The 26,572-nt window shown below is 41.3% G+C and overlaps 3 protein-coding genes across 4 annotated transcripts in view; 1 reads left to right on the top strand and 2 right to left on the bottom strand.

Annotated features, from left to right (window-relative positions):
- exoc2 (exocyst complex component 2) overlaps positions 1 to 8,028 on the top strand; it is a 51,260-nt gene extending 43,232 nt beyond the window's left edge. Inside the window, exons 20-28 of the mRNA XM_034881576.1 lie at positions 716 to 777; positions 863 to 932; positions 2,413 to 2,529; positions 3,725 to 3,866; positions 6,501 to 6,556; positions 6,692 to 6,814; positions 7,023 to 7,084; positions 7,487 to 7,546; positions 7,660 to 8,028. Coding sequence (XP_034737467.1) covers positions 716 to 777; positions 863 to 932; positions 2,413 to 2,529; positions 3,725 to 3,866; positions 6,501 to 6,556; positions 6,692 to 6,814; positions 7,023 to 7,084; positions 7,487 to 7,546; positions 7,660 to 7,753 — 786 coding nt within the window. The 3' untranslated portion in view covers positions 7,754 to 8,028. The remainder of the gene's footprint in view (positions 1 to 715; positions 778 to 862; positions 933 to 2,412; positions 2,530 to 3,724; positions 3,867 to 6,500; positions 6,557 to 6,691; positions 6,815 to 7,022; positions 7,085 to 7,486; positions 7,547 to 7,659) is intronic.
- A 7,148-nt stretch (positions 8,029 to 15,176) lies between these two features.
- On the bottom strand, positions 15,177 to 24,901 carry LOC117950484 (interferon regulatory factor 4-like). 2 transcript variants are annotated; one of them, XM_034881577.1, is made up of 9 exons: positions 24,796 to 24,901; positions 24,390 to 24,589; positions 23,502 to 23,688; positions 22,608 to 22,684; positions 21,963 to 22,101; positions 21,285 to 21,386; positions 19,191 to 19,559; positions 17,783 to 17,895; positions 15,179 to 15,803 (listed from the first exon to the last, which is right to left on the bottom strand). In XM_034881577.1, the coding sequence occupies exons 2-9, from the start codon at positions 24,585 to 24,587 to the stop codon at positions 15,642 to 15,644; spliced, it is 1,347 nt and encodes a 448-aa protein (XP_034737468.1). In that variant the 5' UTR covers positions 24,588 to 24,589; positions 24,796 to 24,901; the 3' UTR covers positions 15,179 to 15,641. The 2 variants fall into 2 exon arrangements, with proteins under 2 accessions (XP_034737469.1, XP_034737468.1); XM_034881578.1 differs by lacking the exon at positions 24,796 to 24,901 and having other exon boundaries at positions 15,177 to 15,803; positions 24,390 to 24,757.
- A 1,413-nt stretch (positions 24,902 to 26,314) lies between these two features.
- Positions 26,315 to 26,572, bottom strand: part of LOC117950855 (dual specificity protein phosphatase 22-B-like) — a 13,287-nt gene continuing 13,029 nt past the window's right edge. Inside the window, exon 9 of the mRNA XM_034882218.1 lies at positions 26,315 to 26,572. This exon is cut by the window's right edge and continues 228 nt beyond it. The gene's annotated coding sequence lies outside the window, so the exon portion shown is untranslated.

The raw sequence follows: 26,572 nt of genomic DNA, 5'->3' as shown, positions 1-26,572 counted from the left end.
TCTTTGGTGTGGGAGCTCCGGGCTCGATTCCCACTGTATGATAGATAGAATATCTACCAATGTGTCCCTGAGCAAGACACTTAACCAGTAGTCGCTCCGAAAGTGCACAACCTCTGATATAAGCCTACAGCAATTGTACGTCTGTTTGGATAAAAGTGTCAGCTAAATGTAATGTACTGTAATAACCTGCACAACTATTGAACCTTATAGTATAAAAACTGTCCACTGAATCACCCACCTCATGTTAACGTACCTAAGATCTAGGCTATATCTGTTGTGAACTGAGCTAGGGATGGGAATCACCAGATGCCTCCCGATACAATATCATCACGATACTTATGCCACAATACGATATTATTGCAATTTTACTTCAACTTTTTTCCAATATCAAAGGATGTCCCCAAAAGGAAAGTTTGACAACATCTGTTTTATCTAAAAAGAGACATTTCTCTGTTTGTTCATCTCACTTCAATTTTATTCCTGCAAAATGGGATTGTAAAGCAGACAAACTGACCAACACATATATATTAAAAGGTTGATACTTGGCGCCTGTGTATCGATACTGTATTGCCACGGGAAATATTGCAATACTGCTGCATCGATTCATTTCCCCAACCCTAAACTGAGCCAGTCATGTAGAGTAAGATAAGAGGTTGGCACCTCCGTTGTGAGTTACACACCATGCCTGACAAATGTATTCATGTGTTCAACGCAGGTTTTCATGAACTCCTTGGAGCTTCTGAGCACTAAAACTGATGCAGACATTAATACATCTCAGTAAGTATTTGGATGACTTTTTCATTTCTTTGATTATGTTGTGCTTGACTCTGAAAAGGTCTTAAAATCTCTCTTCTGTGTGCAGCAACATTTCAGTGGACCTGTGCTCTCCAGATCGGTTTACTGGAGTTCACGAGGGCTTCAGTCCAACATCTGTAAGCATGATGGTTTTTTTTGTTTTTGTTTTTTTATTTCCTTTAAACAGTTTGGGGTTAATACACCTGACATCACACATCTGGCAGCGTCACCTAAGCGTGGGCTTTGTCCTTTACACAACAGGAGAAACTCGTGTCATACTCATTCAAACCACAAAATGTTATCAGGCTGTTTCCTGGTTGTGGACAAGAAGCAGATACGTCCTCATTTCCTGTAACTAGTTTGATATGTTAGTGAAGGGGGTTAAGCGCATGGGAGGAGGAGGACGAGGAAGGTGTATAGTGCTTCTGGTAAAGGGAAATGGAGCAAGGTGCGGACGGGGTTTCCCCAGCCCGAATGTGCGTTGCAGAGGTTAGGCAGCAAGACTCAAGGGCATCGACTGATATGAAAATATCATGATATGAAATCTAGCGTTTGGCTAGTTGACAAACTAGAAAGCACCACATACAAACAAGGATGGTACCTGGCTCCCATTACTAGATAGATATATGGTTGCATCAGACCACTGAAGTCTCCTATATTGTCTGCAGTCAACATCAACCACATCATTTGTGGTTTAGGCTAACTATTTGGTCATCACTCCTGTCAGTGTTTGCGTGCTTGTGTTTTGATCATTTTTATGCATTAGTGTGTGTTTGTGCTATCCTACTTATTTATTTGTGAGCACCGAGTTGAGTTTGAGACCTTGGGAGTGAGGACATTTCCGCAAAGCGAAGACGATTTTGGGAAGGCGCCCACGCCTATTAGAAAAAAAGAGGACAAGTTTGAAAAGTAAGGACAGTTTTGTGAAAGGCAGAACATTTTAGGAGACAAGGACATTTTGAAAAGTATGTTATTGTTTAAGGAAAGAAGGGAATGTGTGAAGATAAGTGAAAGATTTTTGGAAGTAAAAACATTAAACACATAAAAAATGTTAGTAAAAAGTAAGAACATTTATCCGAAGCAAAAACATTTTTAGAAGTGAGGACATTTTAGAAATAGAAGGACGTTTGGGGCGGCTATGGCTCGCCCAGTGGGAGCATTCGCCCTATGTAGGCTGAGTCCTGCACCGGTTCGGGTCCAACTTGTGGCCCTTTGCTGCTTGCCATCCCCCATCTCTCTCCCCCTTTCGTGTCTATCCACTTTCACTAATCAATGGAAGAGACCCGAAAAAATATTTATTAGAAATGTAAGGACGTTTTTTGTAAAGTAAGAACATTTAAGTTATCTAAGGACACTTAGAAAAGCGAAGCTATTTTAGCAAAGTGAGGACATTTTGGAAAGGTGATGACATTTTAGTTCAATGGAAACATTTGGAAAAATTAGTACATTTTGTTTGGTTCTCGCTTCTTCAAAGGGCTGTTTGAGGCTTAAGACTTTGTTTAAGGGTTGGGTTGGGTTGGGTTAAGGATGTAGTTCTGATTTTGAAGGTCAAGGGGCTTGGAAATGCATAAGGTCTGTGAGAAATATAAAGGAATAAACTTTTTTTTCTGTGTATAGGAGCAGCGTCTACTGATCATTCTCAGCAACTGCCAATACCTGGAGAGGCGCACCTTCCTGAACCTGGCCAATCACTTTGAGAAACATGGCCTCACGGGGACCGAGAAAATAACACGGGTCAGTTTAACACTCCAGTTCTTACCATTTCTTACCAAAGGAGTAATCACCTCTGCCTCATACAGCTAATGAGAAGTGTGTTGTCATTAACAACAAAGCTGATCAGACAGATGCTAAAGATATGACTCTTTTCTTTAAAAAAAAAAAAAAGTAAAGGTCATTCTCTTGAAAGCTCAGTTCCACATTTTGTCTCTTTTTTCTTCTTCACACATACTTACACACACTCACAATGACTAATGGCTGATTCACAAAGCAAATAAATGTTTGGTTGATTTTCCTGTAAAAACTGGTGAACATCATTTTCTCTGAAAGACCGATTTAGACGTTTACTTTTCTCGTCTTAATAGCATTAAGAAAGCAAGCTGTGGGGGACAGTTTGTCCAAAATTGTCTAACCCACAGCTGCCTCATGGTGTGGCACAGCTGTACAGCTTATACTGGAAGAAGTCAAATTCCCCACACCTTTAATTGGAAGCACTAACTCAGTTAAATGTTACAAACCGTGCATGCACGCGTGTTAAAAAATGCAAAGCTGTTTGTCTGCTAAGAGAGAAAAGCTCTGTTAACCATTTTCACCATTCAATGACCTATGTTGCTCTTGGAAATATACTCTTATTTCTGTCATGATGGCCCTGCCCCATCTACCAGGGTTTCTGCAGGGTCTTGAAAAGTCTCAAGTTTTAGGCCTTAATAAGTCTTTAATTAGCTTAAGTATTGTGTTCTAGGTCTTAACATTTTTTAAACAGGTCTTAATTTTCCTATGTTGATGTAACGTTACCTCTAATGCTCTTTGTTTTTAATTCTGTGGTCTTGTAGTTCTTTCTTTGACTAGTCCAGATATAATTTTTACTGTCACAGTTTTATTGCATCCAATCAGCTTTTGTGTTATCGGTGCGAGTCTCTTTCGGCTAATACCACAGACATAAAACAGATTTTATTCTGAAAAACTTATTTGACGTTGTGATAAAGGTTTTATATATTCATAATGGTCTTACTAAGTCTTACATTTGACTTGGTGAAACCTGCAGAAATTCTACATAAAGATGAGTTGTATGATGACATTGATTATGTGTATCTATTGATAGATGGATTTATCTGTAAAGTTTTACAGTGTGCTTAGACTTACAAGTGACAATAAACAATACATTGTATTCTCATAATGTATTTCTCCATTCTGTTTGTCCTTTGCCTGCCAGGTGAGTGTGGACGCGGTACGAGAGCTGGATAGAAAACTCTTTGAGGCCTACATCGAGAGACGAGCTGACCCAATCGCAGGCTCTCTGGAGCCCGGCATCTGCGCTGGATACTTTGACTGGAGAGACTGCCAAACACCTACAGGTACTGTACAGTACGGCCTAACTGAGGCGACAGGGGAAATCACCCGCAGCAACCACTAACTGACCCCGTTAATATCACAAATTAGCCCCAAACGGTCCTGTGGGATGAGAATCAGACATCTCTGGCTTGATCTGCGTTGTTGTGGTTCTTATGTGTCATGTGTAAAGTACTGCTCTTTGATGGCTTACTGTAAACACCGCTGAGATCACTCTATTGGTCCCCCTAAAAGTATCATGGCCTTTGTGTTGTGCTGTGGGTGTGCAGCGACGTGTTTGCACACCAGTTGACTTTACATTTTTTTTTCTTACCAGATGCACCAAAACCCAGGTGAAACTTAAATGTGTATATGTGGTTTACCTTAGCACAGGATGTGAAGCAACATGTTGGGGTGTGTGTTAGAGCTCCGGGTGAATTTTCAGATTTACACAGTTTTAGAAAGGCATTGATCGAAAGTTGGGCCTTGCTCTGGTTTGTTCCTCCCGGTGTGTGTTTGTGCTTCATGTGAAAGAGGAACATTTTGGACACAAAACCACAGTTCTAGGATATGATACTTTCACTTGTTGCACTTTTGTTTGTGTGTGTGTGTGCACGCGCGCTTCAAAGTTTTAACAATCCAGTTTCAGTACTTTCAGTCTGTTGTGTTTTTTTTTGCAGTTAGTTTAGTCCATGATAGAGTTAAAACTTACAAATTAACTATGGTCTCTCCTGTTTCTTCTTCTCCTCACTGCGCAGTGTAAAGTTTACATTATACACTTCCAGCTCCATGTATTTGCATTATTTTGAAATGTGCATGCATCTTAACTCTTATTAATGAGGCAAGTTTATTATGAAGCAATAATGATCAATCACACATGAAGTCCTCTCACTTAGTCACATTTCTAGTAGGGCTGAACCTTATTGTTAGAAAAGTCCCGTAGGCAGCAGCTGACACAGGGATGCACATAGTTTGCGATGGGCAGTCAGTGAAGCTACAGTGGTCAGTGTGTTGTGTTCGCTGCAGATGCAAACTAAATCACCTGATTAATGCAACATAATCACAACGTCTTCTGGCCATTTCTCCCCGCAGTAAGCTGCTACTGTGAAGAAGTCAAATGTCCACACGGGTCTCAGACTTTCATGAACACGTGTATTGTCAAGCAGACGAGTAGAAAACATGCAGGCATGTGTTAAACTTCTCTTCACAGCTCCGCGAGTCTCACGTTACTGACACTGCGTGCATATTTACGTAGGGACGTAACAGAATGTCCTTAAAGGTATATAGCCCCATTCACTTGGGCAAATTACATGACCGCTACCAGCCAGGCTAAAGCTAATATAGTTAGCCTAAAGAAACTAGGGGTCCGTCCGTCTCAACTAACTCAACTGTCATTGTCATACACTTTAGCCTGGATTGATTATTATATAAATACAATGGTGTCATGCTAGTCAACCAGCGTATTTCTACCTAATTTCCTTCTACAAAATCCGTTCAGATGAGTATCGTTACTCACAGCTTACTTGCTTTGGTGTTTATAAAGCATTAGTTCAACAAAGAACAGTTCACATTAGAAAAGATCCTTTTTCATTTTATCTTCTATGTAGCTGCACTCCCCTACAAAATTACCACAATAGTCGAGAATGATTTAATATTTCCAAATAGAGCTATTTGTCCTCTTTTTTCATATCGCAGTATATATCGCAGGGAAAAATATATCGCAAAGTTAGTTTTTTCCTAATTTCTAGCACAAATGACTATGGTTTCCAAAACATTTTTAATCACTTAAACAATGACAATTTCACTGAACAGCCACTTATATTGACCTTTTACTGTTGTATATACACTATAAACAATACTAGATTGCTGTCTAGGTAAATAACACATGATGACACAACCCTGGTGTGGGCGGAGCTGTGTCTCCTAAGACCTGCAGTTTAAAACCTAGGCAACAGCTCCCAAACATTCTCCCTGGATCACATCTTCATCATTAAAAATAAAACATTATCAGCTGCTATTTCATCTGGTGATTTTGACATGGCTATAGAAATCACCCTTAAGCAAATTCTCTACACTAGTGCCAATACGACTCTAGAGTTTTGGTGTTAATACTAAAAATGATACTTTCTGTGAAACACCAAATTTCCCCAAGGGGATGAACAAAGTGTTCATCTACATAACTTTTATGTAATATTGTCAACAAAATCAAACAAAAGGCCGTGTGCATAAAACCAGAAGTGACACTGACAACTAACACACAGCTAGAATTCCTCCTTAAGGTGCCTACACATGATCCACGGGAAAGACCCGCGAGGTAGGGCGCAGAGCAGAGAGGAAAAGCACAGGAGCGTTGAAAGGTCAGCGCCAACCAGGTCTAAGTTGAAATGGTTTGGACTTTGAGCACACGGGCAATTCCTAGCGCTGTGCTTAGTTGGGCGGCACCGCTCTCCCCACCGGAAAACAATGGAGCGGCCAGCGCAGAGCGGTTTTACCACGGATCATGTGTAGGCGGCTTTAGAGAGCAAAACCACCAGAGCGCTTTGAGGGCTCATCACCTTGGCGGGGATCCCTACAATTTGATCTCTACAATGTTATTTGTTAGCGTCTCATCCTCCCGTCTACCTGGAGTTATGTAAATGTTGTGCCTTCTTCTTCCTCAGGTGTAAGGAACTACCTGAAGGAAGCTCTGGTCAGCATCATCACAGTTCATGCTGAGGTAAAAACAACCGACACTCCTCTTACCCCCCATGAACTCTTCTCCGTTCTTTGGACAAACGGTGCCTTTAACTAGCTGTTCTTGGTCTCCTCACCCTCTGTCTCACGATTCTATCACCAACTCTGTTTGTGTCAGGTCTTCACAGTGTCTAAGGACCTGGTCCCTCGAGTTTTGTCTCGAATTGTAATGTCAGTTGCGGACGAGATGTGTCGTCTTATGCAATGTGTGTCCTCCTTCAGCAAGAACGGAGCCCTGCAGGTACACACTGGCACGCACTCACACAGTTACAGAGCACTTTATCACTCATAGTAAGACCCTGACTCATAAGTCGACCCTCAAACTTGTTGGGGGATTTACCTGTCGTTACTGATAACACCATATTTTAACTGCTGACAGTTGAAGATGTTTTTTTTTTTTTTTTTTTTAAACTCAACCCCCATGCCCCCCTCCTTCCCACTGTCCTCAGGCTCGACTTGAACTCTGTGCTCTGAGAGACGCCATAGCCACTTACCTAAACTCTGAAAGCAAGTAAGTGCAACACACACACACACACACACACACACAGACAGACTCAAACATGCAAGCATACACACACATCACACACATTCACATTGGGGCACAGACGGGAACTCGCGTTTTGCGCCCAGTGATTTATGGTAGTGAATGTAACAAACATAAATCTTAGCAGTCACACATCCCTCGCTACAATCCCTATTTATGTTACTTTGTGGGTTATGGAAAGGAAGTGAAAGTAATCTGGTTCTGCTGTGTGCACGCACTGTCGTGTGTGTGCATGTGTGTGCGTACATGTGCAGTATGTGTTCATGTGTGGGGGTCAGTGTGTATGCCTAGACTTATTCTGAACTGTGTTTTTCTTGTTTCCAATGTCAATAAAATTCAAAAAGTAGTAACTGAGCGTCTTGTTTCTAGCGCCAGCTTCAAACTGGCTCTGGACGCCCTGCCTCAGCTGCACAGCGGAGCCGATAAGAAGTGAGTCTCATGCTGGGTGCTAATAAAGTTGATCTTTTTGTTTTGGGGTTTGCTTCATGCTTTGATGACGATGGTGTTGAATTTCACATGATTTTTTGTTTTCCCTCCGCCAGGTTACTGGAAGAGCTGTTGAACAAGTTTAAAAGCAGCATGCAGCTCCAGCTCACCTGCTTCCAGCCCTCCTGCATCCAGCCTGTTAAGAGATAAACGTGATCCACTCTATCTATCACTACACTGCGCTTCGTTTCTTATCGATGTGTCAATCTTTTCAGTTATCTCCTCACTTGTTAACTCATCGCTGTTTTTCTGTGTCACTTTCAACTTCTGCTTCGCCACATTGGACACAAATGTCTGTTTATCTAATCTCAAAGACACTAAATGAGTTGATTTCATTGTTACTGTGTAGGGTAGTCCCAGTCATGTTGGTTATGCTAATCACATACGGCCACTCACGGAGCTTACAGGCAGTGTGCAAGTGGCTAACTCTGGCTTGGTTTAAGGAGATTTCTGGGTCAGCTGTGGGACGTAGGCTGTAACCAGACTGGAATCACTGAAATACTAGTCCTAATCAAGATTTAAAGTTGGTGTTGATGCTGTGTTCTGTGCCATATCTCCTGCCCAATAAAGTAAGAAACTTACCGTTAAAATGCTTTCATTTGCTTGTTTTTTGCGGCAACAATTTCAACTCAACTTAAGTATTACGTCATCAACATCTTCCTAACTAACTGAAGCTGTTTTCTTACATGAACTCCAGACAATGTCAAGGAGAATCAGGTGTGTACAGTACATTATCTGGAGTTTCCCTTTTACACATTTAGCACACAACAGGAGATTGTGTGTGTCAGATGAGTTTATCTACTGGAAATACTCTGTTTGGTTTAGGTGAGAGGTGGCACCTGGGTGGAGTGTACAGGAGGCCGGACGTGATGCGGATTACACCACATCATGGAGCCAGTTCGTAATTTGGTCATAAACAACCGAGTCTCTTGTCAGTCCTTGAATTGCGTCTTTCAATTTCAGAAGTTCACGAATCCTATCTCTTGAAGTAGACATTTTTGTAACAGTCTTTGTGTAAATCACCCTTTCAACTTTGGATGTTCGCACAAGCTGCATGATAGAAACATTAACTTGAATTCTCTGTTCAATGAGTGGCTCTGTTCATACTCTGGCTCATCAGATATTACATGGAATTTGTCCTAGAGAGCCGGCAGGGTAAAGATTGTAATGTCCGGTTTAAAGGCCCTGACACACCAACCCGACGTCAAACCTTCTGGTGGAAAGGCAGTCGGACTGACCGCCTCCCACAGTTGGTCAAAAAAGTTCCTCGGAACAAACCGAAGAGACGCCAAGCTGGTCGTACGTTCTGCACGGGCACAAGATATAATACGTCTCTATAACAGCAGGCAGCACTGATCTGTTATGTCAACCCAAAAAATGAAAGCCGGCAGCTGATTGGACAAACGCGTCACGTGGGTCTGGCTTCTTCAGAATTTCAAAGCCAGACTGTCATTAAGAATATGGTCTCGTATTTTACTAAAATAGTTCACCGAAACATGTTTCTGAAAAAACATTTTAAGTGTGAAATAAGCCGCAGTTGGACAACGGTCAGTTTAAAAGATTTTTGTCAGATTTTGAAAGGCATTAGTCACGCTTATACCACTCATAATTTCCGGGTTAGCACTCCACCAATCAGATTGGTTGAGTCTGACAGCCCGCCTTCCGATTCACCATGGCTCCTCCAACTCACACACCGGACAGACTCGAGTCCCCGACCTCGTCAGCACCTCAAGAGAGGGCTTGAATTATGCTGTTTGGCTTTTTAACAACCTGCTCCAAACGGCTCTATTGTAGTCCAGCCTTTACTTCCAAGACAAACATGCGTCACTTTGTGAGACACCTTATAATGCTCCTTGTTCCAATACACTTAGTTGTCCCTTGGTTATCAACACAAATTCAACATTATTACATCAATGTGTTCTTTTTTGACATTAGAAAGCAGTAGAAATTAGGGTTGGGTGGTAATACGGCCACAGGGTCAGTAAAAAATGAAATGCAGTTATATAGGAGACAAAAATTAAATCTTATGTGACCATGTCTTGAAGAACGATTTCTGCAGTTTGGCAGCATTTGGGGTTCCTACCTAATGAGAAGGGAGAGGTGTTTTTAGTTTCTGTGTTTGGTGACGCCGTCTGAGCCTTACGTCATCATTTTTAATTAGTCACGGTAATATCGGATAACGCGGTAAATCAGGAAGGAGGCCCAACTCTAGTAGAAATGGTATGGTATTACATCATTATCTTTTTTTTCACAGTTTATCTTCCATCATGTACATTTCCGAACCTAGAATGTATCAAATGAAACCTTGAATAAGCATTTATGTCAAAGAAGTGCTAATTCAACTAGATTTAACGGTATAATTTGTGGTGTTCTTTAACTGCTTTACGTTGTATGATGATGCTCCATGTAGTCCAACTTTCTTGTCAGTTATCCACATACAAGTATACAGTTAAGCAAACAGATGTTTCTGATGCTAAGGTCCAGAAAGCGTATGACCTGCATTTTTACACCAATGTCAACTACACTTTGTACATACAGAGGTGTTAATGAATGAATGTGGCCAAACCTGTGAAGCCTCTGCAAACCGATCACTTATCTTGTCTTTGCACAGATCCATACGTCACACTCAAGTGACCCATTTTGCATCAGTGCACATTTGCTGGCAGTTGGTCTGTGTGCACCACGGTTTAAAGCAGCGGGTTTAGGCCATTCATCTCTGGAGCTCCAGCTCACCACTTCACTCATGCTGTCTGGCATGTTGGTGTCTAGCTTTCTGGGAAGAGGATGAGCCCAGGGCGTGTGCAGGGGGTGGGGGGGGGTGGGTGGCAGGGCAGAGAACAGAACAAGCTGTCTTTGGATGCCAGAGGAAGATGGCGAGAACAGAAAGTGTGATTATGTGATTATGATCATGGGTGTAGGCACTAGCACGGCGAACGGTACAGTTGTGGTAGGTCTAGTCACTCAGAAAGAGGAGACAGACAGCAACACACCCACAGCTCACATGACAAAGTTTGACAAAGACACAAGCTTATCCAGGTTATCCCCACTCTTAAACAAGCTCCACTTGTACATTTCAGTAGTCTTTTGGCAAAGGCAATTTTAATGTATTGCACCTTTCATCACACAGAAACCCAAAGGACTTTACTTTTTTTTTTTTAAACAGAATACACAGTACAAAGCATAAACAGAAGTAGGAATACAGTATGAGCATCAGCATAACAAGACAATTCATAAAAGCAAATGGATCTCAGGTCATCAGGCAGCTGGTTCCAGAGAGCAGGACCAGAGCTTCTGGATACAACTTTCTGTTGTCTACATTCGTGCCCCACAGCGCTTTTTTCTGTCTTGGTTTCCCATCTGCGTTTAGGGGAAAGCCATGCAGGGCACGCAGGAGTTGTTTTGATTCTCTGATTTCTAAACTTAGCTCTCCGCCCTCCCACGGATTCATTCACAAAAGTAAGTTCAAAGCCTAAACCCTTATCCGCTCTTTGTTTACAGTAACAGAGGTGAGAAGGGGGAGTATTTGTAAGTATTTTTTTCTTCTTCTTTTCTTTATATTCACCAGAACTCCGTTCCATTCGGGAGACGAGATGACGAGACCCGCAAAACATTTAGACATATAGACTTTGGTCTGACTTGTGTTCTGCGTGAGTGGGTAATTAAAAGGAATGGAGACATTTGACACAGTAAATTTAGATTGAGCTCACCCGGACTGTTTTTGGGACATTTTACCTTCAGTATTAATGCATATGGACTTGCAAAAAGTCAGCAGACATTACCAAGATTATCAAGAAACAGAATTCACACTGGCAAGGGAATTTAAGAACTACATTTTTAAAATGTGTGCAGATTAATTGGATTCTTTCCCCCAAGGACATGCCCCAGTTAGCGTTCATCAGCACTATATATACATTAAATAAATGGTACATAACACACAGTTTAATGTAGGTGTAAGCCAATGTAACAACATTTGTAAGTTTATTAGTTTACAGTATTAGTCACCAGTCATAACTTATCTTATGAAGACATTTCATATTCTTACTTTACTGTGTTTTCATAATCTGTTGCATCAGCCTCCACTTATGGTGGCCATAGGAGGATTTATAGGTAACCAATACATACATTAATAGACACTTATTTGTCTCACAACTACATCATTTTTAAACCATTTATTAATGTTTACATAGTGTTTAAAATGCTTTTTGTAATCACGCAATAATTGTTTAAATATGTTAACAGTATCATCCAAATAATGACTAATATATTGGTGCAATAATTCAGGCATAATTCTCATACTTCGTGTTATGTTGATCATGTTACCTGTAACAAATATAGATCAACACTCAATGGATGAAGTTAATATCTGGCTTACTGCTCATTACCTTAAACTAAATTGAAATGTGTGGCGTTCAAGGATCCACCTGCTGTAGGAAAAAGGTGTTTAAAAATGTTCTGCGTAGAAATGTTGCATGATTTGAGTTGAAGTTATTGTGGGTTTTCTCCTTCAGTGACTGCAGACTCTTTAAACGATGTAATGTTCCCCAACGGATCAAAACTGTTACTAATAAAGTGATGGGTTTATTGGCAGAAATGGCTTAAGTGCTCATATTATGCTTTTTTGGCTTTGTACCTTACCTTTATTGTGTTATGTATCTTTTTTTGTGCACATTATAGGTTTACAAAGTGAAAAAGCTTAAACTTCATTTTGTTGCAGTGAAAAGTCAGCCTCATGCATTAGTTTCTGTGAGCATACCATAACTGAAATTTAAAAAACTAAACAACAACCAGTAACTGTAAAGTTAACCAGAGCATTTGTGTTTTTCCAACGTGAAAAGTTAGATTTAGGTGATTTTGAGCTCCATGTGACGTTTGTCCTCCAGCAGTTCATTGGATAGTAGACAACAGTAATACGTTTTGTTGCTGTCTTTATATGTTGGTCAACATCACGTGAGAAGTAAATATCAAAGTGTTTCATATCATTGGAAAAAAAACAACCCAATATATCTATGTCAGGGGTCTATATAAGGACCCATTAGCCGAAAGAGAGGCGGAGCAGGGACCCCTACAATAACGTGTGGGGGGGCTAAAGCCTTTACACATACCTGGATATAGTGCATACAACAATAAGGAACTAAAATATATACAATACAATATACATATTCATATATTTATACATCATGTTTTAATGTTAAACATACATGTAGCCCAGTGAATCGAAGGGCCTGTGGGGCTTTCAGGGCTTGTAGGGCCTGTGGGGCCTGTAGGGCTTGTAGGGCCTGTAGGGCTTGTAGGGCCTGTAGGGCTTGTAGGGCCTGTGGGGCCTGTGGGGCTTGTAGGGCCTGTGGGGCCTGTGGGGCTTGTGGGGCCTGTGGGGCCTGTAGGTCCTGTGGAGCCTGTGGGGCCTGTAGGGCCTGTAGGGCTTGTAGGGCTTGTAGGGCCTGTGGGGCTTGTAGGGCCTGTGGGGCTTGTAGGGCCTGTGGGGCTAATGGGGCCTGTGGGGCTTGTAGGGCCTGTGGGGCTTGTGGGGCCTGTAGGGCCTGTGGGGCTCGTGGGGCTTGTAGGGCCCGTGGGGCTTGTGGGGCTTGTGGGGCCTGTGGGGCTTGTGGGGCCTGTGGGGCTTGTGGGGCCCGTAGGAGCAACATACCATGTTGGGTCCCCCTGCAGTAACTCTGAGGACCCTCTAAAGGTCCTGGACCCCCTGTTGAAGATCCCCGGTCTATACACACTGGATTAGACTGCAGTTTTCTTTTTTTGAAATAACATTTATATTCCTCACTGAAAACACTAAAACACACACACACACTCACACACACTTATAGTCTAGTGTAGCATGCTTTTAAAGGGATAAGGCCGGCAATTTTCTACACACTTTACTGCTTTATGTGCTTTATATTGTATTATATTCCTTGCTGAAAACACTAAAACACAATCACACACACACACTCTCATGTCTAGCGTAGCGTAGGTTTTAAGGGATGAAGATAAGGCCGGCAATATTCTGCACATTTTACCTCTTTTTTGGTTTATGTGCAAATTTGATCTCATTGAATTTTTGTGTGAAAACAAGCATGTAGTAGACGTAACTTTAGGCCGGGAAAAGGTGTGATTCTTTTGACTTTTATCTTACATTTTACAGACTTAACGGTGAATCCGTTTATTAAAACCAAAATGAGCACACTCATCGATAATTAAAGAGTCATTAGCTGCAGCTCTGTACTCTGTGTTAGGGGTCGTTTTAAACTTTGAATTAGTCAGTGGATTTCAAAGTAAAAACGTCTCAATTTGTTTTTCAGGCCACTCTATCGAGTGACGGCATCTTCCCTGCTCTTCTTGTAAATTATTATGTGGCAGTGACGGATGTTTTTGTGGGTTTTTGCGATTGTTTTCCATGGAAGTGGAAACTGACTCTAATCTGTGAGCAGAAGCCAGGAAGGCTTTCTCTCCGGCGCAGCGCGGAAAGCGTGGCCAACCTCTCTCTCTCTCTCTCCCTCCCTCCCCCCGTGATGTCATCACATGTGTTTGTGATAACGAAGTGCTTGATTAACCAGCTTCATCCTGCATCTGAGCCATACTTCCTGTTCAGACGCAGCACACACAGCCCTGACGTTACCCAAAGAGCTCACACAGTTACGAACAGAGGCCGTCACTCTTTTGCACGTGCACGCCTTTTATTATAATTTTTTAAAACAGAAATGTACTCCTTTTTAAGGCAAGTTCAAAACATTGACTCCAACTCTTTCTCAGATTTGATGCCTGATACATTTAGAAAATATACCATGTAATTGAAATATTTCATACAAAAGTTGTAAAAGCTTATCTAAAAATAGATCCCTGAGAGTTTCTCACACAAACACAGCCGGGCACAAGACGTCATTCATAATTTACCATACGGGGGTTATAGTGTCTCCTAGTAACAGAAATTGATTTAGAAGACGTGTTAAATGAGAAAATGCATACCACTCTCACGTCTGTACAGCAAATATGAAGCTACTGCCAGAAGATTAGCTTAGCTTAGCATAGCCTGGCTCAATCCAGAGGTGAAAGATCTGCCTTCCAGCACCTTTTAAAGCTCACATTTGACACATTATATATTGTTAGCTTCTTTAGACGTGCTGGTGGGTGGATTTTGATAACTTGACAACGCTTACTGCACGCTGGCTCCACCTTCACGTTTACTGTCCGGACTTGAGACTGGTATGTCTAACAACCAACTCAAAGTGCCCATACATGCTCATCTTCAGGTTCATAATTGTATTTAGAGGTTCTACATGAATAGGTTTACATGGTTTAACTTTCAGAAAACACCATATATTTGTTGTACTGCACATTTTTGCAACTCCTCTTTTCACCCTGTGTGTTGAGCTCTCTGTTTCAGCTACAGAGTGGGACATCACACTTCTGTTCCATCTTTGTTTGGAGTTGCACATGTGCGGTGGCTAGGTCAGTACTGCTAGCTAGTCAGTTGCAGAGTATGAGGACGTGCAACGCTAGCAGCTAGGTGAGCATTGTAACGTGTGTTACAAAGTGACAGCTGGACTACAACAGAGCTGTTTGGAGCAGTTTGGGAACAGTGTTTTCTGTTGGAGATGATAAGTCCCTTTAGGGGGGGGACTTTGGGCTTTTTCACTTTGTAAACCTATAACGTGCACAAAAAATATGTATATAACACATATATAACACAATAAAGATAAGGGAAAACGGGAAAAAAACATAATATGAGCACTTTCAGGATCTAAAATTCACCACACAGTTTCCTACAGTACAATCACCTAAGCTGTCAGTTTTCGTTGCATAGTAAGAATGAAATGAAAAATATTCATGTTGTCGTAATAATAAAGTAAGGTGAGAAAAGAAATAACACTGCAACTTTTGTTCCTGCCACACACACACTCACACACACACACACACACAGGCACACAAACAGTTACTGTAACTTTTGTCCATCATTTTTCTGTATAATACATTGTCCTCCCGTCTCCTGGGTCAAAGGTCACTGCTGCATCTTGAAGTTTTCAACAGTCACTTGAACCTTCTGAGATCACTCCTGCAGGCTGCTGCTGTGGTGGTGTGCGATGGTCCGCTGGTAGTCCTCAGAGGTGCTTAGGTGCTCCGTGACCCCCGGGTGCTCGTAGCTGCGGTAGTAGTGGCTGCCCATCTGCTGGGCGTAGTACTGGAGCTGCCTGGCAAACAGCGGCTCCACCTGAAACACAGGAAGGCCACACAGGTCAGTGAAAGGCTTCCAACTGTCACCACTTTCCATTGCAGGTTGTTTCTGTGAGCTCACGTCACTATAAAAACTAATATAAAAAATTAATATTTGAAAAAGTTAGTATTGAAAAAGTTAAATCTGGGGTTTGAGGAGTGAAAAATAGGATTTTTAGAATAGAATATTCACTTAAAGGTACATTTAGTAGCTTTTTCCAGAGCTCTCTACTGTAACTCTGGCTCCTGGATGCAGTTTGCTCAGTTGTCATAGAGATAGTATGGAACTATGAAATATTGGCACCTGTATGATTTCTGAGTTTCTGAAGCTGTCTAACAAAGATTCAACACACTTGTTGCTTAAAATCTGCTCTTTCCCCTCTTTAAAAAGGAGAAGATCTGATATGAAGGGTACACCTAATGTGTGTTCTAAGGAAATGCAACAATAATAACCTGAATATAAGACCTATAAATAACTATCCACAGCTCAGACTCTTTTCAGGTGCATGATTTGGTCTGTGTTGTGCTCACTGACAGCTGTTTTCCTGGGTTATGGATGGGAGAGTTTCTAGAAAACAAGCGTCAGGATATTCTGACTCTTAAACTCTTAAATCTGCACTAGGGCTGCAACGTGTGAATATTGTTATTATTAATCTATAAGATAATATATATATATATATATATATATATATATATATATATATATATATATATATATATTATATAAGTAAGTATAATATAAGTTACTTATATTATATTACTTATATTATATAATAATAAGTTACTTATATATATATAAGTTAGTCTGCTGACTATTTTCCTGGTGAAGCTAACACGGGCTTCAGATCTTCCCAGGTTGAAACAGAGTCAGAAAGCTGGTTTGATTCCTCCAAAGATACAATTAGGCTGATAATTAGGCTGAATTGCTGCCTCGTTTTCACTTTAAATCACTAGAAAGAAAAAGGTTGAGATGTGGGCTGTGACTCAGAGGGCTGGAACCGGGCGAGTGCTGAGTCTCTGCAAGACTCGTTCTGAAACTGAATTTAAAGTTTTGACTATGAAGAAGTTCTTACAGACTTTCAAATCCTCAAATCTCATTTTAAAAGTGCAAAATGACAAAACTGAAAGTAATCTATAGGTGTCTGGAAGTGCAATGTGGAGATGTGAGGCATGGCAAATCAAACATTACTTTAATATGAGTGTAGGCCCATAAGAATCATTACATTATTTATAGATTTTTTACGTTATTGGGGTCTTAAGGGTTGTGACTGGCGTTGGTAATTGTTGAGTTTCTTTAGAAAAGCCAAACTGTAACTATAAAAGTAATTACTGGTAGGACCGTAGCGCTAAAGCTATGCTAGCTGTTGCACTTGACCCAATACACTTTCATAACAACAAAAATGAACAAAAATGAGTCGTATGTTTTCCATAGATTATGTATGTATTATGTAACAATTATTACCAATTATTACATTACTGTCTAATTGACAGTTTTCTTTTTACATAATAGCGCTTTCTTTGTCAAACCGCAATCAATTGCTAATATTTAGCATAGCTGAGGCGTATGACTGGAAATTGCTGATTCTGTTTAGCTATGCCAAATTGTAAGTATATAAGTGATTATTGGTCGGACTATATATTTTTGTTATTGTTTCAATTGTTAGTTGTTGGTACTTGAACCTTTTTGAAAAGGCGGGGTACAGTCAGAAAATGTTTTAGGATAAGAGGCGTTGTTTACTTTATAGGCAGTGTCTTTGTCTTATTCCATCATATGGACCACATACCAGTGATATGTATTCTAAGATTCACTCAAAACTTTAAATTGGTTTTAAAAAGTAATATTTAGAAATTTGACAGAAAGAGACAATTATATTGTTAATCGCAATTATTTCCAAGACAATTAATTGCAAAGCGCCATTTGGCGTTGTTACAGTTCTATCTGAGGGCAGCAGCTAGTGCTAGGATATGGGCGGTCACCTGGACTGTGAGGGTGCGTCTCTGTCGCTGCGGGTCCAGACACTCATCCCCAAAATGAAGCACGACCTGGAAGCGAGGCAGCGGCCGGCCGTGGAGCCCACAGCTCTGGATCTCTGGTAGTCAGGAAAGAGATCAGATCAGATACTTGTCCGCTATTAATATCTAAAATACATTTGAACAGATTCAAAGGAATACAGGAGAATTTCACTTGAAGTGACATGACATTTGGGGTGATTCAAATGGAAAGTCCTGGTCACACCATGTATGCAAATCCAATTAGCTGTCAGGTTTTTTACACAGCTGGGGCTGGCTTAGCATGTGGGCGGGGATGATGTGGCTGTGAAGAAGTCATGTGACCGTTCCCTCATCATGAAATACTACTTAAAAGAGTTGGTCAACCACAGTTGTTAGGGTTGACACAGTGATTTTGACTATGTGGGGGGGGTTAAGTTCTGTTCTTAGATGGCTTTTGTCTTCAGTGATTTTTTGACTTACAGTAAATGAGCTGTCGTTTTTCACAAAGTCGGTTCAGACTAACACCTTAGCCCCAGTGTTGGCCTCTTAAGTACTCTCACACTATTACATAGGAGTCACAGCGCTAAGAATCTGATTTTTTGGAAAAAGTAAACATTGAATAACTCAGAAAGATGATTAACAACACACTCTTATGAAGGTATTTCCAGAACTCTCAAAAAATACTCTGTCTGCTGAACTTTTTACCTGTTTCTCAAGTTCCAGCTCTTTGTTCTGACAAAGACAGAAGCCACCAAAGAAATATCTTATGTACAAATTCTTAAAAATCGAAATAGTTGTATTGGTTTGGATTGGCATTTCTTTCGGAAATGTTCATACAAAATAACACGTTCATATTTTCGTGTTTGACTAAAAGAGCAAAAGAGATCTACTTTTTTTCCAGCTGTAGTTGCAACTTGATAAATGGGTTAGAATTTGGGTTTTTAGTGTGCAACGTGAACTATTAGTCATCCAGATGGTTAGAAGAGGCTTTGAGGTGTCAGAACAGCAGTTAAGTATTATTGAACAGCCGAGGTTTTCACGACTGGGCGGCCAGAAACATTTGGTGAATAAACCGTGGTGTCCAACATGCTTTCAGTGTTGAAGAACTAAGCGACAAACATGTATGATAAGCAATTGTTTATCATTTGTAAAACCAATATGCCAAACCTTTGCTGGTTCCAGCTTCTTCAATGTGAATATTTCCAATTTTTTGCCATTAAATGGGAATTTAATATCTTTGGATGTGTACTGGTGAGTTGATGATGCCACTTCGGGCTTTAGGAAAAACTGTGATGTTATTTTCCACCTGGACTTATCAATCATAGACCATCAAATACAAATCTCCAGATTCAATGATTATGAAATTAGTTGCAGCCCTTTTCTGCTGTCTCACCTGTCAGGTAGTCCTGTGTGTGGAGGAGTTTACAGGTGACCTCTCTCTCCAGTTTGTCGAGCTTGTCCCCGTACTGGGGCAGTCCTCCCTGCCAGTACACTCGGCCCTGACACAGCCGCCGAGCGTACAGTCCGTCTTGGCCCATCCACAGTAACACTCCCCTCTCCAGGCTGGACGGCGGACTCGGGGGACACTCCTCTGACCCCCTTTGGGCTGACAGACTGTCCACAGGCAGGGGGATCACCTCGGGGCCTGCGGGCGGCAGGTAGTGCTTCTCTTCTGGGGTGATGTGGCACCCCTCCAGACTGGAGGTGGTCACCTCCCTCACTAGAGTATCCCGGAAATATACAGACACATGCAGGCGGAAGTCTGATAGGAGGAGAAGAGGACACAGGTAGTTTTCACGTTAGTCTGGATCAACGGCCCCGGATGTCCCTCGCTGTCCCCTCTCTGTGTGTGTTGCTGTTATCTAACTCGTTCTCCTCGTGGGATTGTTGTGGACGACAAGTACACATGGCGATAAACTGGTAAGAGCAAATTAGTTTCCACTGTGTATCAAGCTATTATAAATAGCTTACGTTACTGTATTGTTTGAACAGTTAACTTCATTTAATATTGTATGTGGCAATTTCTTTTGCTGGGTAAAAATGTTCCAACACAAGTTCCTTCTACAGCCGATATATCGGCGGGCCGATTTCCCGATACATCCATAATTAAAAGTAAATGATTCTGATTAATTGATAAATGAATATCTAATTATTAAAAACGGACTGACAACCACGTTATGAGCGTTGGCGTTTCATAGTTTGTCCACCAGAGGGCACTGTACAACGTCCCTGTTGGTAGCACAGATTTTCTTTTTGTTAATGTGTTTTTGTTCAAAGAACTTTAAGTTTCATATAAGTTTGTATTTTTATAAATTTTGTTAATCAGAACTTTAATATATTTTGATGTTCCTCTGTTCTGTTGTGACAATAAAACAAATTAATATATTATTTTAGTGAGAACTCATAAATTACTACAAATAACTAATGTTATGGAAGTCTGTTTATGTTTTGTTAATCATTTCTGGATTTTAAAAAATATATATATATCTGCCCATATATCGGCATATCGTTTTTTTTAAATAACCAAATATTCATATCGGTATAGGCCTTAAAAATCCTTTCTGTGTCGAGTTCTTCTTCCTTCGCTGCGTCCGGAGTTTAGAGACACCCAACGAAATAATACGCTACTGCAGCCTAAGGTTTGTAGTTGGAAAACGGGTAAACGCTGTCTTTTGTTATACTGATGTTATACTTTTAATATAGTGCCACCATCACTCCACTCAGTGAAGTGAAGCACTTTCTAAAAATATGTCTTTCCTTCAAATGTCATTTTAAGTAGACCAGCTATGTCTGAAGTATCACAAAGAAACGTTGATTTATTAAAGCTGCATTCCTTCATTTCTTGTCACTAGGGGCAGTGTATGAGTTGCATGGCCACTAGGGGGCAGTACATAACCAAACTAGCTGACAGACACACAGTCATTACACACCCCGGGCGCTAGTGCTGCACACGTATGGAAACGCCAGCCTACGGGTTTAAACTTTAGCCCTCATTAGGGCAATTATTGTATTTTTAAGCTTAGAAAAACATTGTTCATTTGCATTAATCTTCCCAATTTCAAAGCAGTGTTATTTAATCCTTTTCTGTTTTGCCTTAGCCATTTTATAGATGTCTAAACGGATGTAGGCTACAATTAAGCTACATAGATTAAAAGTTAAACAAACAGACGTCTATATCTTTAGCTATGTAATACACTGTATATGACCATAAACAAAGCACATTATACAGACTTAGGTCCTAATTTATGGTTTTTGTTTAAAGGATTCTGAGACTTAACAATATGCAGCCAAATCGAAATCTACAGTTCAGCTAAGGACACCACTGGACCAACACTACCATCCCCCCCCCCCCCCCCCCCCCCCCCCCCCCCCCCCCCCCCCCCCCCCCCCCCCCCCCCCCCCCCCCCCCCCCCCCCCCTCCCCCCCCCGCCCCCCCTTCATTCTGATTTTATAGCGTGCAGAGAGAAAGTGAAATGAAAGTGTCTACCTGAGAGCGCCTCCGCTGATCTGATGCTGGCGTCCAGTGAGAAAGGCGAGGGCTGGCTGTCAGCAGGACCGTACGAGTAAATGGAGGCTCTGAGCTGGTACCCTGCACACACAGAGGGCCAGACCGGCTCAACACACGCACACAAAAGGCACTGCCTAGGATGCTAATGTTTATGTTTTATGATTAAAATGCTGTATTTATTTTTTAACAAAAGACATATGGACACATCCCCCCCCCACCCCACTTGCCATCACCCCATCCCTATACTTCTCTCTAAAAGCCAGAACCACCACCATAACAGCCTACCCCCGGCGCCCGGACTTTCTTCTCCCACCTACCGTGCAATACTATTTATAATAACCTAAAAGGACACTGGGATTTAGTGCAATTTCATTACTACTTTACATATGTCTATATGTAGACATATATATATATATATATTACCCCCCTTCTCTTTTTTCTGCACTATTTACCTTTTATATTTTTATATTATATTTTGCGTTGACACTGTAAGGGGGTTGCTTAAATCTTGCTGCCCAGGTACTATTATTATACTATCTATTCTATACAAACATGTAAGGTATATATGCTGACACTGTAAGCACATTTCATACGTCTATCACCAGTCCATAGCAACCTGGGAGCCCTCCAATATATTTTGCATATTGAGTACCGTACCGTTCTCCATGGACGGGCCCTGCCATGGCAGGCTGCGGGGGGGACAGGGACACTGACTGTAGGGCAGCTCAGGCAGGGCGGCCTGTTCCTGACAGTAATCTCTCCAGCCACACTCTGGTGTGGGCACGTACTGTGGCATCTACAGACAGACACACAAACAATCAGTTTACATGATAATAAAGTTAACATGATCCGTTGGTACCGGACACATGCACGCTCCAGTTTGCAAATTTAAATTGTGTTTATGAAGATGCAACTTCTGTCATTGATTTTGAGTCTTTGTGCTGCCATGTAAAATCCTTTCCTAAAGAGAATTAAGGGAATAATACTACAAACCTATTCCATTTATAATTACATTGTTAGTACTTTGATAGTTTGACATAGTTTTTACATGATTTGCACCAAATTAAATGTCTTTTATTATAATTTCACCCTTTCCAACAGCACTTGAAGTCAGCGCCAGTAAGACTTTGAGATGCAACTTGTAAAACCTGTGACCTGGTGCATCTGAGGGCATTCAAGCATGCACGATATGCTTTCTCATCCACTGTTTCTGTTAGGCATCAAACCTCTCTCACTCTTTGCCTTTCTCACTCTATCGCTCTCTCTCTCTAGCACACTCATTTCCATGTGTATGCAAATCACCTGAGTCTGCAGTGCAGGATAGGGGGAGTGCACCTGATAGCTCATTGGACTCAGAGGACTGTCATCCTGTCGGGGTCCTAAACGCAAGACAGAAGAAAAAGAAAAAAAACAATCTTAACACATACAGCAGTCTACACAGCTGTTGACATCATGCATGTGTGACCTTCTCTGGTGGTTTGGCTTTGTGACTCTTCAACAGTTTATTACTGCACTGAGGAGTCATTGACCTTTATCAATCACGGTAGAAAATTTCCAACTTTGTCTCATTATAACCAGCTTACCATAACAACTTCTAACAAAAATACCTTAAAGACACACATTTCAACCTATGTCAGATTGCAGGGACCCAGGTTCCATTCATCCTAAGATTATTTGTAGATGGGTCACTCTTTAGCAGAATAAGCACATGAGAAGCTGGGTCTAGACTAGTTTAATGATAGCCAGACAGATTCTTTTAAGAGGAAGGAAGAATGAAGGGGGGGCGTCAATTCAAGAGTGGGCTTGGGAGATGGCTAGGATGGCGGCGTTTGAAAAGATGACATACATATAAAAGGTTTGACAGACGGATGGATAGATGGATGGATGGATGGATGGACGGATGGATGTCTACATGGGAAAGAAGCTTTGTGCTGGGGAAAGACATGTATGATGGTGTTGTGGATATGTCATTTATGGTTTATTGATTAGTTTGTTGTATGGTCTTGAATATTTTTGTGATCAAATGTTTTAAGGTCTTGAATATTGTGATTACTGTGCCATCTTTCCTGGATTTTTGTCTGGGTGTATGTTCATGTTGCAAATGTAATGTCTTATGTGTTTTAAAAAAATGTTCCTCAAAAACAGTTTAAAAGCAGTATTGTGTGATTTGTGTGATATGTGATATTTGGGACTGACTTTTCTTGGCGCCCTCAGGGATGACGCGGTAGACTTTGTACGGGTCTGAGATGTCCAGTTGGCTCCTCTCCACCAGCTCCTCGAAGTCATTGCTCTTGTTGAGGGCGCAGCGGAGGCGAGTCTTCCAGGTCGGCGGGTCGGCCTTGTCGATCCCCTCCCGAAACTTGCCTTTAAACAGCGCCCAGGCCTGCAGACCCACAACCGGTAACACTTTAAAAACCTTGACTAAAGTTTGGCCTGAGAGCATGAGACAAGAAGCCTACCACACTGATCTCCAGCACGTGAGGAAAGTAAATAGAGAGCTAAAACAATTAAGCCTAGTCGATTAACTGAGTGGGGCCTACATCAATATAAAATGAATCAAAAAAAGGAAACATGAAAAAAAACATTTGAGACATTGTCAGTGTCTGAAACGTTTTTGGATATTTCCTGTTTTATCATTCATAACAATAATGGATCACATTTTTACACAGTAAGCTATCAGCAGACTAATCGATAATGAACTGAATCGTTGCAGCCCTATGCATGTTTATTGCACATTTCATACACAAAGGGGTGCTTTACATTAAATATTAAAAACTTTAAATGTGCAGCACAAACTGGTTAATGTCCCTTTGATTGACCTACGTGATTAAGCCTCAATAATTCATACTTTGTGAAAAGCACCATAAGGCCGATTTACAATTAAAAAATCTACTGTAGCCTAAGAGAGAAATGAGAGAAATGTTAATAATCGTTATCTCACTTTGAATCCTTTGAAAACGATGGGTTTTGTCAGTTAGACTGTATGCTAAAGACTATTAAAAAAAAAAGAAGTTTGCACACCAGTGTTTCTACTTTTATTCTGAAAGTTTTCGTTGTGTCTGGCGGAGGGTGCAAGTCTCTTACCTTGAAAAGCGCGGCATCCTCATCACGGTTGTAGTCCTGTTTCCCGGCGTGTTTCCACGGTATCCTGAAGATGTTCTTCTCCTCGTTCTCCCACACCAGCCCGGGATATTTGCCGGAGTCCACCTGCTCGATGAGCCACTGGCGCAGCTTTCCGTTCCCGCTGCTCCCGGAGCCTCCGTAATCCACCTCTGCGTTCATCTCTGTCCCAACACACGCACGCGAATACTGCACTTAGCCCTGTATCAATGCGCAGTGTGCTGATACGTGTTTTGAAAGTAGTGCAAGTTTAGCAAAGAAGGATGAGTTCATCCAGGTTCAGTAAAAACTCACTAACCCCGCTCTCCCACGCACGTGGCTTTAATGTGCTTTAGTTTAGTAGGCTATGCGAACACCGAGCCGCTCTTACCTGTGGAACTCGAAACCCGTCAACTTTTGAAATCAATCAGTCTCAGAAAGCCCTCATCATTACGGCGGGCCCTCTTAAATCCTCCAGCCCATAGTGAGCAGCGGGAGGGCGGAGACACGGAGCCGGGGATGCTGAGGAGGACGCACCTGCTCTCTCTCCCTCTCTCTCTCTCTCTCTCTCTTCTCTCTCTCTTCTCTCTCTCTCTCTCTCTCTCTCTCTCTCTCTCTCTCTCTCTCTCTCTCTCTCTCTCTCTCTCTCTCTCTCTCTCTCTCTCTCTCCTGCGAAGCTTATCAGCGTGCGCACAGCGGCCGGCCTCCAGTAAGACACCGGGGGAAACCCTGCCGGCGTCTGTCTGAAGTGTCACACACCCGCACACGTGGAAACTCACAGGACGGAGACAAAAACAATTCTTTGAAATGATAAAGCTTTACGAAATTGGTCCGGCAGCAGAAGTGATGCTAAAAAAAACAACCTAAGCTTGTTGCCGTTGGAAGATTATAAAGAACAACTGCGACGATACCGCAGACAATTAGACAACAACACACCAGCTACGATTATTATAAAGTGTGTGTCATATAGGCCACCGTATTATAGGCTAGAGGAGCACGAGTTAGAAATAAGAGTAAAGGTTCTGTGCAAAATACAAAACAATTAAAAATCCTCACTGTATTAGGCTCTAAATTTTTAAATTTAAACAGCATACTTAAGTGACAGTATAAGAACTAATTCAACTAAAAGTCTCAAAATCAAAAGTATTCCTTCTGCAGAATTGGCTCCTGTCAGTGTTAATGTAATAAAGGCTATAATATGATAGGCCACATCATTTGATTATCATTACTGACATCAACCTATTAGAACTAGGGCCTGCTGCTATAGTTTAGCTGGTTGAGGGGGGGCTAATTACTAATAACTATTTAATACATTGTTGGGTAGTCTAATCAATAATGTGGCTTTTAATGCGTCATATTTAAAAAAAGAATCCAGAGGGTGCTGGAGGGTGTTAACCCAGCCCCAGGGCATCTAACTGGGGCTGGGTTTACACCCTCCAGCATTCACTCCTGGAGTGAATGCTATTTGTAAATAGAGTATTTTGTAAAAGGCCTGAAATGTCTCAAATGCTGCTTTAATTTGTTGAGCAGAAGTATGTTTTAACATGTTCTATGCCTTCGCAATCCTTATTGGGGTTCCAGCCTCCGGGTTAGTAACCACTGCTTGATGAAAAGTTGAAAGTTAACTATTTTAATATCTCTCTGTGCAGCAGTTTGCATGCCCTGTCATGGAACGACGTTGAATTGCATCAAATATCAAAAATATCACATCAAATTCAAACTCAATTGGTGGATTTTATTAAATAAAATGCAAATTCGTGTGTATGTGCCTATATAACCTGGAGCGGAAATGTAGGTGTCTATCATTAGCTACACAAGATGTTATAATTGAGAGTCTAATTTAGACCATGAACCCATTTTACAACAAATCTAAAAAAATTAACATAAGGAATGAAACTGATTTATAGAAATACTGCTTCTAGTACTGTTTTACTGGATACTGATACAGTATCTTCACACTTTCTACAGCGAGTAATACTCATATGTCAAGTCAACACAACATAACATAACTAACTGGGGGAGGGAACGCTGCTAAATGTGTGTTCTCACTGTGGACTGTATGTACATATTTCCTTGGCATCATGCTTGACTGCCCTTGCATGTGTTTTTGACAGTTAGAGGAGAGGACATAACATAACAAGAAAGAGGCTGAGATAGTGGCCTAAAAA

This window comes from Etheostoma cragini, chromosome 9 (assembly GCF_013103735.1).
Source record: "Etheostoma cragini isolate CJK2018 chromosome 9, CSU_Ecrag_1.0, whole genome shotgun sequence".
In the NCBI taxonomy this organism is placed as follows: Eukaryota; Metazoa; Chordata; class Actinopteri; order Perciformes; family Percidae; genus Etheostoma; species Etheostoma cragini.
The sequence above is the reverse complement of the archived record's forward strand: the minus strand, read 5'-3'. Positions and strand labels throughout refer to the sequence as shown.

What these genes read in the sequence shown, in the direction of transcription:
- LOC117950484 (XM_034881577.1), bottom strand. Translation starts at nt 24,587, where the DNA reads ATGAACGCAGAGGTGGATTACGGAGGCTCCGGGAGCAGCGGGAACGGA. An exon ending in CCCTGAGGGCGCCAAGAAAA is followed by an intron (nt 22,685 to 23,501) that starts GTCAGTCCCAAA and finishes TCTTGCGTTTAG; the next exon opens with GACCCCGACAGGATGACAGT. An exon ending in GGGCCCGTCCATGGAGAACG is followed by an intron (nt 21,387 to 21,962) that starts GTACGGTACTCA and finishes CTGTGTGTGCAG; the next exon opens with GGTACCAGCTCAGAGCCTCC.